The sequence below is a fragment of the Hyla sarda genome, chromosome 2, assembly GCF_029499605.1.
Source record: "Hyla sarda isolate aHylSar1 chromosome 2, aHylSar1.hap1, whole genome shotgun sequence".
Taxonomy (NCBI): Eukaryota; Metazoa; Chordata; class Amphibia; order Anura; family Hylidae; genus Hyla; species Hyla sarda.
In genome coordinates, this window is record NC_079190.1 from 119580056 (window position 1) to 119597552 (window position 17497).

Consider the following 17497-nt stretch of genomic DNA (forward strand, 5'->3'; position numbering starts at 1 on the left):
AGAGGGCTCAGAAGGGAAGGAGCGACAATGGGATTTTGGAGAGTGAGTTTTTCTGAAATGGTTTTTGTGGGGCATGTTGCATTTAGAAAGCCCCTATGGTGCCAGAACTGTAAAAAAAAACACATGGCATACTATTTTAGAAACTACACCCCTCAAGGAACACATCAAGGGGTACAGTGAGCCTCAAAACCTCACAGGTGTTTGACGACTTTTTGCTAAAGTCGGATTTGTAAATGAAAAAAAAAATTTTCACTAAATTGCTGGTTTGCCCCCACATTTTATATTTTTACAAGGGGTAATAGGAGAAAATGACCCCCAAAATTTGTAACCCCATTTCTTCTGAGTATGGAAATACCCCATGTTTGGACATCAAGTAATCTGCTGGCGCACTACAATGCTCAGAAGATAAGGAGCACCATTGAGCTTTTGAAGACAGAATTTGATTGGAATAGAAGTCGGGGGCCATGTGCATTTACAAAGCCCCCCCGTGGTGCCAGAACAGTGGACCCCCCTACGTGACCCCATTTTTGAAACTACACCACCCACAGAATTTAATAAGGGGTGCAGTGAGTATTTACACCCACTGGCGTTTGACAGATCTTTGGAACAGTGGGCTGTGCAAATGAAAAATTACATTTTTCATTTTCACGGACCACTGTTCCAAAAATCTGTCAGACACCTGTGGGGTGTAAATGCTCACTGTACCCCTTATTACATTACGTGAGGGGTGTAGTTTCCAAAATTGGGTCATATGTGGGGGGGGTCCATTGTTCTGGCTCTATGGGGGCTTTGTAAACACACGTAGCCTTCAATTCCGGACAAATTTTATCTTCAAAATCCCAATGGGGCTCCTTCTCTTCTGAGCATTGTAGTTTGCCCGCCGAGCACTTTACATCCACATATGGGGTATGTTCTTACTCAGAAAAAATGGAGTTACAAATTTTGGGGGGCTTTTTTCCTATGTTTCTATGTGAAAATGAAACATTTTGGGTAACACCAGCATTTTTGTGAATTTTTTTTTTTCATTTTTCCATCCAACTTTAATGAAAATTTGTCAAACACCTGTGCGGTGTAAAGGCTCACTATACCCCTTGTTACTTTCCGTGAGGGGAGTAGTTTCCAAAATGGGGTCACATGTGGGTATTTATTTTTTTGCGTTTATGTCAGAACCGCTGTAAAATCAGCCACCCCTGTGCAAATCACCAATTTAGGCCTCAAATGTACATAGTGCGCTCTCACTCTTGAGCCTTGTTGTGTGCCCGCAGAGCATTTTACGCCCACATATGGGGTATTTCTGTACTCAGGAGAAATTGCGTTACAAATTTTGGGGGACAACACCAGCATGTTAGTGTAAAATTTTACATTTTTTTACACTGACAGGCTGGTGTAGCCCCCAACTTTTCCTTTTCATAAGGGGTAAAAGGAGAAAAAGCCCCCCAAAATTTGTAACGCAATTTCTTCCGATTACGGAGATACCCCATATGTGGCCCTAAACTGTTTCCTTGAAATACAACAGGGCTCTGAAGTGAGAGAGCGCCATGCGCATTTGAGGACTAAATTAGGGATTGCATAGGAGTGGACATAGGGGTATTCTACGCCAGTGATTCCCAAACAGGGTGTCTCCAGCTGTTGCTAAACTCTCAGCATGCCTGGACAGTCAGTGGCTGTCCGGAAATGCTGGGAATTGTTGTTTTGCAACAGCTGGAGGCTCCTTTTTGGAAACACTACCGTACAATACGTTTTTCATTTTTATTGGGGGGACAGTGTAAGGGGGTGTTTATGTAGTGTTTTACCCTTTATCATGTGTTAGTGTAGTGTTTTTAGGGTACATTCACATGGGCGCAGGTTTACAGTGAGATTCCCGCTAGAAATTTGCGGTGCGGCGAAAAATTTGCCGCAGCTCACACGTGAAGCAGGAAACTTACTGTAAACTCGCCCGTGTGAATGTACCCTGTACGTTCACATGGGGGGGCAAACCTCCAGCTGTTTCAAAACTACAACTCCTAGCATGTACTGACAGACCGTGCATGCTGGGAGTTGTAGTTTTGCAACAGATGGAGGCACACTGGTTTGAAAACCTTCAGTTAGGTTCTGTTACCTAACTCAGTATTTTCCAACCAGTGTGCCTATAGCTGTTGCAAAACTACAACTCCCAGCATGTACTGATCGCCGAAGGGCATGCTGGGAGATCTAGTTGTGCAACAGCTGGAGGGATCGCAACTACAACTCCCAGCATACCGAGCCAGCTGTTTCTGCATGCTGAGTTTTGCAGTTTTGCAACATCTGGAGGGCTACAGATAGAGACCACTGCACTGTGATCTCCAAACTGTGGACCTCCAGATGTTGCAAAACTACAAATTCCAGCATGCACAGACAGCAAACAGCTATATGGGCATGCTAGGAGTTGTAGTTTTGCAAGATCTAGAGTGCTACAGTATAGAGATCACTGTGCAGTGGTCTCTAAACTGTAGACCTCCAGCTGTTGCAAAATTGCATCTCCCACCATGCCCAGCAGCTGTCTGGGCATGCTGGGAGTTGTAGTTTTGCAACATCTGGAGGGCTACAGTCTCAGACTGTAGCCCTCTAGATGTTGCTAGGCAACTTACCGGCTTCCGTCGGATCCAGGGAGCCGTCCTATTCTGCTGCACGACATCGCCGCCCGCACCGATCACCGCTGCCGATCCCGTCCCGCAGCTTCCACCGACGGGTAAGTGGATCTTCGGCGTTCGGTCCCCGTCGTTTCCCTGTCCTGCCCCGCCTATTGTGGGTGAACAGAACGGGGAAAACGAAAGTAAACCCCCCCGCCCCTGATCTGCTATTGGTGGTCGCGTCTAGACCACCAATAGCAGAGATAGGAGGGGTGGCACCTCTGCCACCTCACTCCTATCGCTAGAGGGGGATCGTGGGTGTCTTAGACAACCGTGATCCCCCTTATATTCTGGGTCACCGGGTCACCATAGACCCGTATGACCCGGAATCGGCGCAAATCGCAAGTGTGAATTCACTTGCGATTTGCGCGGATCGCCGACATGGGGGGGTCTGATGACCCCCCTGGGCATTTGCACGGGGTGCCTGCTGATCGATATCAACAGTCACCCCGGCCCGGTCCCCGCCCGGCGTGCGGCGGGGACCGAAATTCCCATGGGCGTACAGGTACGCCCTGGGTCCTTAACCCCTTCATGACCCAGCCCATTTTCACCTTCAGGACCTGGGCATTTTTTGAAAATCTGACCACTGTCACTTTAAACATTAATAACTCTGGAATGCTTTTACTTATTCTGATTCCGAGATTGTTTTTTCGTGACATATTCTACTTTATGTTATTGGTAAAATTTCACTGATATTTGCATCCTTTCTTGGTAAAAAATCTAAAAATTTCATGAACATTTTGAAAATTTTGCATTTTTCTAACTTTGAAAGTCTCTGCTTGAAAGGAAAATGGATATTCCAAATAAATTACATGTTGATTCACACATAGAATATGTATACTTTGTGTTTGCATTAAAAAATTGACAAGTTTTTACTTTTGGAAGACACCAGAGGGCTTCAAAGTTCCGCAGTAATTTTCCAATTTTTCTCAAGATTTTCAAAATCGTAATTTTTCAGGGCCCAGTTCAGGTTGGAAGTGGATTTTAAGGGTCTTCATATTAGAAATACCCCATAAATGACCCCATTATAAAAACTGCACAACCTAAAGTATTCAAAATGACATTCATTAAGTGTTTTAACCCTTTAGGTGTTTCACAGGAATAGCAGCAAAGTGAAGGAGAAAATTCTAAATCTTCATTTTTTACACTCGCATTTTCTTGTAGACCCAATTTTTGAATCTTTACAAGGGGTAAAAGGAGAGAAATCACCCTAAAATTTGTAACCCAATTTCTCTCGAGTAAGGAAATACCTCATATGCGTATGTAAAGTGTTCGGCGGGCGCAGTAGATCGCTCAGAAGGGAAGGAGCGACAATGGGATTTTGGAAAGTGAGTTTTTCTGAAAGGGTTTTTGGGGGGCATGTCCCATTTAGGAAGCCCCTATGGTGCCAGAACAGTGGACCCCCCCCACATGTGACCCCATTTTGGAAACTATACCCCTCATGGAATTTAATAAGGGGTGCAGTGAGCATTTACACCCCACTGGCGTTTGACAGATATTTGAAACAGTGAACTGTGCAAATCAAAAAATTTATTTTTCATTTTCACAGACCACTGTTCCAAAAATCTGTCATACACCAGTGGGGTGTAAATTCTCACTGCACCCCTTATTACATTCCGTGAGGGGTGTAGTTTCCAAAATGGGTTCACATATGGATATTTATTGTTTTGCGTTTGTCAGAACTGCTGTAACAATCAGCCACCCCTGTGCTAATCACCTCAAATGTACACGGCGCACTCTCCCTTCTGGGCCTTGTTGTGCGCCCCCAGAGCACTTTGCGCCCACATATGGGGTATCTCCGTACTCGGGAGAAATTGCATTACAAATTTAGAGGGTCTTTTTTCCCTTTTACCTCTTGTGAAAAAGTATAGGGCAACACCAGCATGTCAGTGTAAAAAATTTATTTTTTTACACTAACATGCTAGTGTAGACCCCAACTTCACCTTTTCATAAGGGGTTAAAGAAGAAAAAGCCCCACAAAATTTTTAAGGCAATTTCTCCCGAGTACGGCGATACCCCATATGTGTTCCAAAACTGTTGCCCTGAAATACGACAGGGCTCCAAAGTGAGAGAGCGCCATGCGCATTTGAGGCCTGAATTAGGGATTTGCATAGGGGTGGACATAGGGGTATTCTATGCCAATGATTCCCAAACAGGGTGCCTCCAGCTGTTGCAAAACTCCCAGCATGCCTGGACAGTCAATGGCTGTCCGGCAATACTGGGAGTTATTATTTTGCAACAGCTGGAGGCTCCGTTTTGGAAACAGTAGCGTACCAGACGTTTTTCATTTTTTGGGGAGGGGGGCTGTGTAGGGATATGTGTATATGTAGTGTTTTTTACTTTTTATTTTAGGTTAGTGTCAGTGTAGTGTAGTGTTTTTAGGGTACAGTCACATGGGCAGAGGTTCACAGCAAGTTTGCCGCTGGAAGTTTGAGCTGCAGCGCAAAATTTGCGCCATCTCAAACTTGCAGCACTCACTGTAAACCTCCGCCCATGTGAGTGTACCCTGTACATTCACATTGGGGGGAGGGGGCAAACATCCAGCTGTTGCAAACTCCGAGCATGCCCTTTGGCTGTCCGTGCATGCTGGGAGTTGTAGTTTTGCAACAGCTGGAGGAACACTGGTTTGGAAACACTAAGTTAAGTAATAAACTTTCAAGTGTTTTGCAACCAAACTTAGTGTTTCCAAACCAGTGTGCCTCCAGCTGTTGCAAAACTACAACTCCCAGCATGCATGGTCTGTCAGTGCATGTTGGGAGTTATAGTTTTGCAACAATTGCAACAGCTGGAGGCACTGAGGTAGGAAACGGACAATGTTTCCCAACTAGTGTGCCTCCAGTTGTTGCAAAACTACAACTCCCAGCATGCCCAGACTGCCCAGGCATGCTGGAAGTTGTAGTTCGGCAATATCTGAAGGATCAGATGTTGCCGAACTACAACTTCCAGCATGCTTGGGCAGTCTGGGCATGCTGGGAGTTGTAGTTTTGCAACATCTGGAGGTCCGCAGTTTGGAGACCACTGTATAATGGTCTCCAATCTGTGCTCTTCCAGATGTTAGAGAACTACAACTCCCAGCATGCCTGGACAGACTGAGCATGCTGAGATTTGTAGTTTTGCAACATCTGGAAGAGCACAGATTGGAGACCATTATACAGTGGTCTCCAAACTGAGGACCTCCAGATGTTGCAAAACTACAACTCCCAGCATGCCCAGAAAGCCAAAGGCTGTCTGGGCATGCTGGGAGTTGCAGTTTTGAAACTCCCAGAGGCAGCAGTGAGATCGATTTACGGCGATCTCACTGCTGCCAATGAAGATGCCGCACTGCTGCCGGAAACTCACCGCCGGGACGCAGCGCCGCCGGGACCGCATGGAGGACGTCGCTCGCGCCGGGACCGCTCGGACGGGTAAGTGACGCCGGGGGTTAGGGACACTTAGCAGAGCGGTGTGTGTCCCGATCCCCGTGATCGGGACTCACACACCGCGCTGCTATCAGCTAGTCAGATTTGGGGGGGTGGGGGTGGGGGATGAAACCCCCCGTGGTCGCATGGTAAGATGGCTGGATATCAGTGATAGCCACCATCTTTCCGGGCGCTGCGGGATGCGGCGAGTAGCGGCAAAAATGTTCATACCTGTATGTCATGGGTTGGGAACACCTTGCCACCCATGACATACAGGTATGTCATAGGTCGGGAAGGTGTTAAGACCCAGGTACAGAAGGCGTATCCATACGCCCTAGGTCCTGTACGGGTTAAATGTGGTATCCCAGGATCAAAAGTTTCCCCTATCCATATGCTAATGGATAACTAGCTGACAGGTGGGAGTCAAACCAGGTCACCTGTCCCCTGAATAAATGAAACAGCAACAACAATAACAGCCACCACTTTATTTACTCTTCATGGGACTTCTGAACATCGCTAAGCATTCATTTGGGGTATTACAGACCTCTATCTTCAGTATTGGTGGGGGTCCCAGTGGTCGGACACCCACCAATCTGCTAGATGTAACCTAACTTGGGAATAGGGGATAACTTTTGATCTTGGGATAACCCTTTTTTCAGGCTTCTATATCAATGAATTTCTTCCAAAAAGCAAGGAATGAAAGAAGCTTTGTATTTCCTTCTGCTTTAAAGTCATTCTTAAATTAAAAAGAATATATACATAAGGATGAATTCTCACATCTGCCTGACATGACACATCTCTGAAGGACAAGTAAACTTATGGTCACTGATGCCACCTAGTTTTACATTTTACATACATAGATTAAATCAATCTACTGTATATGTAACACCCCAATGGGTGTGGATCCGCTGTGTCACTTAGCTGTTTGACTGAGGGACAAACTTGGGAGCAGAGTCTAAGAGTTCCCCTGGTTTTCACCTTTCATCCCACTACAGGATCCAGAAGTTGGAAGTAGCCGCAGGAGATAAATAAGGTCACTGCCACAAGAGCTGTCCCGGTAATTGGCAGCTGGACGAGCAGACGAGAAGGCATTAGTGCCAAGCACCAGGGATACAGGCAGGTGGGGCCAGCTGACTCTGGATGATCACAGCAAGCTGAGTACTGTTAAAACAGCAGAACTGAGTATGTCAGGTGTAGTTAGATGGCAGAAAGAGGTGTGGTCAACAATCCAGGCCATACAGGGGAGAGGCAAACAGGGTCAGGCAGAGACCAAGTCAGAAAACCGGCTTAGGTGAGGAACACTGGAGCATGGCAAACAGGAAGCTTTGCTGAAGTAAACTACAATGTTGCTCAGGCACCACAAGGGAGGAGTGCTCTCATATAGGTGGTGCCAGGCAGGCATTGGAGGGGTATTCAATAGAGAGTGTACACTGGTCCTATCAGCCAGTGCTTGCAGAGAGGAAACTGCAGCAATGGCTGAAGGGACAGGAGAGAGTCTAGAGAAGGAAGGCCAGGGCACACAGCAGAGACACGGCACAGAGAATGTCACCTGACACAGTTAAGAGCCAGGACACATAGTACACCGGTGGTTGCCGACCAGAGACCTTACACTATACACAGTGAGAGGAATAAGGAGGAGAGCAAACAGCACAGTTACTATACATCAGTGTTTTCCAAACAGTATGTTTACGGCTTTTGCAACTCTGGGCATGCTTTAGAAACATTTTTATTGTATTAGGAATCTACATACAATTATATTGTAAAACACCAGCAGTGGGCAATAATTTGATTTACAGAGGTTACATCTAATAATCATAATATTTTATTTACTGATTATAATTGAAAGTGGTGGGGAAGGGATCATAAGATAGAACACGTGACTTGGTGTCCACAAATATTGTGTATTCGCCACCATGCTTTCTAAGATGGCCACTGATGCTAAAGCCCCTAGAGCTAGGAATATATCAAGTGCATTATCTATACAGTCATCTGTAGTTATTTATGTATTATATGCTTTCATGAAAAACAAATTCTTACCTTGCCATTATTTGCAATTAGCCTCGCTGTTAAAGGTTAATGAATTATGGTAGAGTAATTACCAGATTTAATGGTTCGCTGAATGTAAATGTTGAATCATCTTCATTTTTCCAGAACTAATGTATTAAAGTTAACATTTCCAATTCTAATTGTCATATTCATTTTAGAGGGTATTTCAAACTCAGCTTCCTAATAGAAACATTTAAGTCATAGAGAGCTTAAGTACTTGACTCATACTAAGAGGTTTAGAAGAATGCTAAGGAAAGTTCATTATTTTTAATTAGTCTAATTGCTAATGTTGCATTAAGAGTTTGGTTAGTGGAAGTAATTACAGTAAGTGTATTAGATGTGAGGACTGCCATTCATCTTGTGACATTATTCACATTTCAGAAAATGAAAATATCCCTGGTGGTTTACAGGCTCTACATTGTTTACCAAAGGATGTTAAATTAATCGCATTGTCGATGCCCACCAAGCGGCCAAAGAATAATTAGAAGTTTCTCTTATCTGAGGCTCTGTGTATTTATCTGAACCTTTTAATAACATGTGAAATACAGTATTGTAGAAGCAGTCACTTTATTCTTTTTATTCTGCATTCAGAATAATAAAAGACAATGAATGGGAAATATAGGAAAAACATGTAGAAAAAAAGCCTACAACATCATTACGTCTCCATATTGAGGAAGAAAAGCATGCAGTTTTATTGTGTATCAATATATTTTCCTCTACATAAGTAAACTGGGTTAATTACCCAGAGCCCAAAATTCCCAGAGGGCCCCAAAGTCACTCCCCTCCCCCCCAAACTTCAAAGGAACCTAAGTATGGAGACCAAAAATATTCTGTCCCCTGGGGTGTAACTACTGTGGATGTAGAGAGGGCTGTTGCACCTGCACCTATAGGGTGTGTTTATTACCCACATAAGGAGACTATAAGTTTAAATGAAAAATTATATTATTATTTTTTAATAATATTCATATTATTATTAATAATAATAATTACTATTGGGCCCTGTTAGACATTTTGCACTGGGCCCACAATCTCTGCCCACACCATTATCCCTGTCTTAAAGGAGTACTCTGATCTAAAAAAAATCTGGCACCATAGCGAAGTGTACTTGATTACCTTTCATTAGAGGTCCTGCTCACCAAAATCGGTCCAGTCGTTCTCCTTCAATCATCCCCGATATTTTAGCATACTTCCAGGTACTGCAAGCATGGCCGTGACGTCATGAATGACATTTTCCCAGCATGCCTACTCCTTTTCTTCCGCTCCCAAGCCCTCCCTCACTCTGGTTCCCAACCCCACAAATTATGCATGCGCGCTTCAATCTCCCTTTACTCCCTTTACTCCGATTGCTAGCATAACTAGCTATGTGAATATAACTTAGAGTTACTGCGGCGTAACTCTAAGTTATATTATTGGACGGGAGATATCACATGTCTAGTACGGTCAGGCTGCTGAGTGCGCAGGCGCGCCTCACGCATGCTGATAGGAGGATAGAGGGAGACGAGTTTACTCAGCAGAGAGAATAGCTGCTGAGTAAACCAGGGGGTTTATGAATATTCAGAGGTGGGAGTGAACGAGCGGCACTAGTGGGGGCTGGCATAACTCAGGGAGGAACAACACCATGATGACGATTCATTCAAAAGATGGCCGCGGGCGGCCGGAGAGCGTGGAACGAGTGTCATAATTGGCAAAGACAGGCTACACTTCCGGAATCGCTATAAAACATGGATGGCTGCATGTAACGCTACTGAGGTAATTTACTAAGTTATATATCTCGGGTAAAGCTTGCTAATGGTGGGTAAAAGTTTTGATTCAGAGTACTCCTTTAAGCCCCCGTTGTAGTATTACAAACCCTTTGCCTCTTTAGTATTAGGTCCCCATTAAAAAAAAAAAAAATCTAAACAAAAAACCCGTCTGGTGCACTGCCCTCTCCTCCCCAGAGCATATTTTCTCTCCTTGCAGGCAGCCATGAATAGTGGTGATGCCTTTGCTGGAGCGTCAAAGAATAGAGAAGTTGCATGCGGTGCTGTGGGCCAACGGAAATTCTGGTTGGGCAGCCTGGACTTCCATTGTCTTCTGTCCCTCCCAGCAGTATCTCTGCTTTCTGCTAAGCAGATGCTTATAAACTGCAGTTCATAAGTGCTCACTCAGCACTTCTTCCTGCATTCCCCTGACAGCTGTAGTGCCATCAGAAGCCATCCATGGAGCCCAAATGCCAAAACCTCTAACATTCACTGTACTTTGCAATAAAAGAAAACATAGCACAGATTCCTATCACCCATAAGCAACTATTGTCTCCATGTGTTGTGTGTCTTCAAGTGTCAAGTGCGTTGCAGAGAATGTCTTTATGTTACATACATGCTGTATTAGAAGCCAAACAATCTGATGCAGACAGTTACATAACCTGTAAAAATAAATCTCAATCCAAAACAGAAAACTCAGTTTTGGCTGGAAGGTATGTCTACAAGCCTTTGCTTAGATGTTTCCCTTGTGTTTTTAAGATGGAAGGTTTGTGAAGGTTTTGGTGATGCAGCTTACAAAGCGATGTGAGTGTTATTGTGCATGGCAGCAGCGGCTGTGTGCAATACCCTGGTCTCCTGCAAAGCCTATTTTGAGCACAGTAAATTCTCCAATCGGACTATTACCAGATGAAGATTGAATTTAAACTCTGAAATTATAATAATTACATATATAATTAAGGTCATAATTGTAAGAAGGTGGATGATGCTAATTGTACTGGTTATGCCTGGAATTCTAACCTGCATGTCAACAGCTGCAGTACAATCCTACTATGTACACTGAAATAAATAGAACAGCAAAAAACAGCAAAAATCGATCCCAGAACAGAAAAATATCCAGGAAGGTGTCATAGGCCTGGATAAATCACGCATTGCTGTTGACTACCATAAGATCACTCTGTATTTGTGGGCTTCCAATTATACAGAGGCTGAGACAGTTGTGGCATGCCATCTTAAAGGGGTGCTCCAGCACTTCAAAACCACAGGATAGGGGATTAGCATCTGACAGCAGGGGGTCCCAGCGGTCAGACCTTCATGATCAGATCTCCAGAATCGGGCCCTGTCTCTACCTGTGCATAGAGTGACATGTTGGCATGCCCTACATGCAGTCTCTCTGGGGGCGCTAGAGATGCACAAGAGCTGTACTCACATACATGAGAAGCACTTGCCGATTAAAGGGGTAGTCCAGTGGTGAAAAACGTATCCCCTATCCTAAGGATAGGGGATAAGTTTGAGATTGCGGGGGGTCCGACCGCTGGGGCCCCCTGCGATCTCTCTGTACGGGGGCCAGGCTCTCCGGCCAGATAGCGGGTGTCAACCTCCGCATGAAGCGGCGGCCGACATGCCCCCTCAATACATCTCTATGGTAGAGCCGGAGATTGCCGAAGGCAGCGCTTCGGCTCTGCCATAGAGTTGTATTGAGGGGGCGTGTCGGCCACCGCTTCGTGCGGAGGTCGACACGCCCCCATCCCGCGGGCTGTCGGGGCTCCGTACAGGAGATCACAGGGGGCCCCAGTGGTCAGACCCCCTGCAATCTCAAACTTCTCCCCTATCCTTAGGATAGGGGATAAGTTGTTCACCACTGGGTTCACCACTGGACTACTCCTTTAACTACTTCATGCACAGAAACAAATGGAGCCCAATTCTGGATATTAAAGGGGGTCCTAGCGGTTAGACCCCCTCATGATCATGATTTTGAAGTACTGGAGTACCCCTTTAAGATGCTTTTCTTCCCTAGATGCATTGCTTCTAGGGAGAAATGCAATGACTTACAGAATGCACTGAACGTCTGCTGTGCTGCCAAATAGATGTGAACAGTTTTCCTGTATGCAAGTTGCCTTTACGGTTGATAAGGCTGTCTTCACACTACATTCCTTTAGCCAAAATTTTAAATTGCTCCTATTACCTTTCCTATATATCTACAGTATAATATATCCATCTATCTGTTTATTGTTTCCCTTCTCTGTCAAACCAGGATTTATTCCCATTCCTAATGGAAAAAAAAGTGACTTCAAAGAGTGGATGCCTCAAATAAAGTGTAAAGACAATGAGCATTGCACATTGCTTAAGCATAATGCTTCTGCGTACAATTAAATGAACTACTTTGTCAATGTCAGGTGTCGTAGGTTTCTCACATAAATACAGTAACAAATTTAAATTAAAAAAAATCATCCTCCAGCTAGACAAGTGTAAGCAGGGACTTTATTACACAACATGAAGTTTACTGCACCCAGTGTGTAATCCGGGAGGCTGCGTTCATGCAGACACTGCGCTCCCCATTTTAATCTATGTACTAATTATCATTTGTTTCCTCTTTTATGTCTGACTGCTTCTGTGCTCAGGGATTCCATAAATGTTGAGTGTTATTGCCTATTTTCTACAGTAATTTCTTTTTCTTTCAGAATGCTTCAAACAGATGCGCAGTCCCTGAAGATTCCGCTCCACAAATCAGGCATCATCATTGCCATGAAACGGTCCACGACCCACAGCTGACTTCATGCTCTTGCCCTTTGTATGCCTGTAAATGGGAAGGTCACTTGGAGGTGGTTGTTGCTCATTTAACACAAACTCATACCATAAACATACTACATGGAACAGAAATTGTCTTTCTTGCTACTGATATGCACCTTCCTGCACCGGTGGATTGGATAATTGCGCATTCATGTCTGGGCCATCACTTTTTGCTTGTACTCAGAAAACAAGAAAAATACAAAGGATACCCACAATTTTTTGCTACAATGATGCTGATTGGCACGCGGGCACAAGCTGAGAATTTCAACTACAAACTAGAGTTGAACAGGAACCGCAGAAGACTGACATGGGAATCCAGCCCCCGCTCTGTCTTAGACTGTGTTGACTCTATAATTACAGATGGTGATTGCCTTGTGCTTAATGCCTCAGTGGCTCAGCTCTTTGCTGATAATGGAAGTTTGGCCATTGGAATAGCAATAACTGCAAGTAAACTTTGTGCCACTCAACCTGAAATGTAATTTGCCGGACATCTGTGTTTGGAAATCCAAACCTAATTGGCTTTTTACCTTTCCTTGGCTTTCTAACGCTTGTACATAGGAAACGGTTGTTCTGACAGAAATGTGTAAAGCAATATTTCTTTTTGATGTGCTTAGATTTAGTTTCTGTGAAAACTTTTTTTTGACTCATCAAGAGCTATTGACAGTATGATGTCATATAAAGATACTTGTATGTTTTCATGTGTACTGTATATTTATATGTATATACGTTAATCTCGAGTTATAGCTAGAAATATCAATATCCAGTTAAGCTTGTTTCCCTGCCATGTTGATCCAGAGGAAACAACCAACCCCCCCCCCCCCCCAAACCTCGTTTTAGGGAAAATCATTATTACTTAAATTTTTGAAAAATATATAAATTTTCATGTTTAGTTATATCAGGTGAGGAGACTGAAGATTATATTATGCAATATCATAAACAGCCCCATGTGACAGAACTCAATTTGCCACAAAATGTGCCTTTTTTTGTGGTGGATTGTTTACTTGCTGTAATTGGCTGTTGGTGATTTAGATTCAACAGCCGATTCAGATATGTACAAGAGCAGGGACTCATGTCAAATGCAGGAATCCCTGCTCTTGTACACTGAGTGGTAAAGCATAGGCTGTAGACCTCAATATGACACTTTGGTACACACATTCTGCACATGGCTTATACTTGCAGATCACCCGAGATGAATCTGACTCCCATCAATCACCAAGCCCCATACAGTATGTGGGGGTCCCAGTGGTCAGACAAGTTTTGCTCCTTGGAATACCCCTTTAATATCGGGGGGGGGGGGTTGTAACTTTCTGGGCAGCAGTCAATATTATTATTTACTGTATTTTCCATACTATCCTGGAAGATAGAAAGTTCTACCATTATTTGTCCTGTATGCCTTGTTATCACCTTAATATTTGCACCCTTTTAAACCTTTACTCCACAATTTTGTGCCAATTTCGCATATGAAAATACCTAATTCCACATCATTTTCTGACCAAAAAAATAGTGCATCAACAGCTTTTATTTCCAGCAGATTGGCCAGATTTACTAAAATTGAAGGTTTTTGTGTGAGAGCATACTGAATGCTTTCTACTGGTAATGTGGTGTTTACAATGCAACATTTATCAACCTCTACTTTGGTTTAGTGTGTCCCATATTCTCGCTGATGACTGCGGGATAAACAGAACATTTACTAGATGGTCTATTTTAAGCAAAGGTTATACGCCAAGCAAATGCATGAACCTCTTCATGAATATGATGTGCTTCTGCCAAATCTCATGCCCATGCTCTCTATGCATAATATGTCGCTCAGCTAATTGGTTGGTGCATATTTAAGGCATTGATGTTGGTAAATCTGTGAAGTACAATGTGTAACAACATGTGCCAAAAATGAGCAATGATCCTTTACTTTATCAGAGTCATGTCTTCATATTACTAAACAATAAACAGCAGAATGACCTGAAAAGTACTTAGGATGATTAAATTTGTGCCAAATGTTTCAAAATACCATGATCAATTTGTTGCAACCAGATAGGCATGTTAGAAATTTTTTCTGATGCCACCTCATGCCAAGGTAATTTTAGCCAAAAGGGCCCATTTTGTGAATAAATCAGCATTTTAAAGCTCCTCTTAACCATAACATTCTTACTAGACAATATACAAAACTCTTTGTGATCATAAAAAAAATTTCTACAACATAAAGAAATTGGTGTATGTCATCAACTTTACTTTACTACAAAAAACTTACTACAGCACCCCCTAAATGTTTATGAAGTTTGCCATTGACGCTACTGAGAAATTCAGACCGTAAAGGGGTATTCCAGGATCTAAGCTTTTATCCCATTGTATGCGGGGCTGCATCTCCAGTATCGGAAACTTCTGAGTCCCCCCTGCCCCCTGACATCCCGTCACGCCCTCTCCTTTCATGTGTATGGGATGGGGCATGGCGTGACATAACGGGGTGGCGTGACGTTAAATCACCTCTCCAGTCTCGGAAACCCGGAAGTTTCCGACACTGGAGATGCAGCTGCAGGGTGCGGGTGCTACAGGGAGATCAGCGGCAGGAACCCCGCGATCAGACATTGTATACCCTATCCTCTGGATAGGGGATAAAAGCTTAGATCCCAAAATACCCCTTTAAGCAAATATATGGTATAATTGAAGCACTATATGAACAGTATATATTGTTATAGCTCACTGTCTCATACCATTATTGGTATACCATTAGCAATGTCAAGCAATTATTTGGAGTAAACATTTATTTTTTAAGTCATACCATGTGCATACATATCTATAATGTTTTTAATATTACTTTGTCCGCTGGCTTTGAATCATGTAAATGCTGCTAACTTATGGCAGCATATTTGTAGTTTTAGCATTACATTTTGTTTAAGAATGCAAAGAGGACAACTCATATTCAAAAAGAAAGAGAACAAAAATACAATAAATACTTGCATTTTGTATTTTGAGTTGACTTCTGTGGTTCTATCTAGCTATCACCATCTGAACCAGTATTTCCCACGCGCAGTCCTCAAGTACCCCCAAAAGGTCATGTTTTTAGGATTTCCTTCCACGGGTGAAATAATTATGGTGATACATGATGCCCTGACCATAATTAGATCACCTGTGAAAGATAAAGGAAATCCTGAAAACACGACCTGTTGGGAGAACATGAGGACTGTGCTTGGGAAACACTGAACTATAGGTAGCAACAACACAGATCATGCAACTGTTTGCATGTAGTCATAATCAGATATCCATGATATAAAATAGAAAAAAAGATGTGCTCACCCTTCTAGATAGAAATAGTCAGGTGGATAAACCCCCAGGTGCACGGGATTCGTGCAGTCATTTTTCATGGAGAAGCAGAGAACTTGAGTCAAGGTTCCATCACATACTGAAGTGCTGGCACTTCCTGTTTTGGAACTTTTTTTGTCTCTAGTTCTGTGATTATATGTGGCAAAGTTTAATTGCATAAATTTTCTACAAAGTCAAAAATAATTATAGCGACTGTCCAGTTGGGAGTTTAAAGTGTACCTGTTATTAGCAAAAACACATTATATCACTTATATTATACCATTATATATTTGTAATATACATTGGTTAAAAAAAAATGTTGTGAAAAAAATGCTGTCCCTGCAGCTATTGCCTGTGTGTTTCTATGAGGAGTCCAAATACAAGAAGTGAGGGCAGGACAAGCAGGGATCTGTTCAGGCTCCTGGCTTGGCAATCATCCTGCTGTGCGAGCTGGGGGCATGTCACAGAGCCTCACTGCACAGAGCCCTGCTTGTCCTCAGTGTACAGAGCCCTGCTTGTCCTCAGTGCACAGAGTCCCGCTTGTCCTCAGTGTACAGAGCCCTGCTTGTCCTCAGTGTACAAAGCCCTGCTTGTCCTCAGTGTATAGAGCCCTGCTTGTCCTCAGTGTACAGAGCCCTGCTTGTCTTCAGTGTACAGAGCCCTGCTTGTCCTCATTGCGCAGAGCCCTGCTTGTCTTCAGTGTACAGAGCCCTGCTTGTCCTTATTGCACAGAGCCCTGCTTGTCTTCAGTGTACAGAGCCCTGCTTGTCCTCATTGCACAGAGCCCTGCTTGTCCTCAGTGCACAGAGCCCTGCTTCTCCTCAGTGCACAGAGCCCTGCTTGTCCTCAGTGCACAGAACCCTGCTTGTCCTCAGTGTACAGAGCCCTGCTTGTCCTCAGTGTACAGAGCCGTGCTTGTCCTCAGTGTACAGAGCCCTGCTTGTTCTCATTGCACAGAGCCCTGCTTGTCCATCCTCACTTCCTGTATTTGGACTCATTACAAAGACACACAGGCAATAGCTGCAGGGACAAAACATTTTTAACCAATGGATGTTACTAATATACATATAATGGTATATTCTACATTATATAAAACACTAGCTGAGTACCCGGCGTTGCCTGGTTTTTCCTTCCTAATCCTTGGGGAGCTTTTGACTCCCCATATCCTGTCCTCATATCCTGACCTCCTATCCCAACCTCCTTTCCCGTCCTCCTATCTCGACCTCCTATCCCGACCTCCTATCCCGTCCTCCTATCCCATCCTCCTATCCCATCCTCCTATCCCGTCCTCCTATCTCGACCTCCTATCCTGACCTCCTATCCCGACCTCCTATCCCGACCTCCTATCCCATCCTCCTATCCCGTCATTATATCGCGACCTCCTATCCCGACCTCCTATCCCGTCCTGATATCTCGACCTCCTATCCCGACCTCCTATCCCGTCCTCCTATCCCGTCCTCCTATTCCGTCCTGATATCTTGACCTCCTTTCCCGTCCTCATATCTCAACCTCCTATCCCGTCTTCCTTTCCCGTCCTCATATCTCGACCTCCTATATCGACCTCCTATCCCATCCTCCTATCCCG

The 17497-nt window shown here is 43.9% G+C and overlaps 1 protein-coding gene across 1 annotated transcript in view; it reads left to right on the forward strand.

Annotated features, from left to right (window-relative positions):
* Positions 1–15641, forward strand: part of SIAH3 (siah E3 ubiquitin protein ligase family member 3) — a 144601-nt gene extending 128960 nt beyond the window's left edge. Inside the window, exon 2 of the mRNA XM_056555405.1 lies at positions 12510–15641. Within this exon, the coding sequence (XP_056411380.1) occupies positions 12510–13097 (588 nt within the window). The 3' untranslated portion in view covers positions 13098–15641. The remainder of the gene's footprint in view (positions 1–12509) is intronic.
* Positions 15642–17497: the final 1856 nt, after the last annotated feature.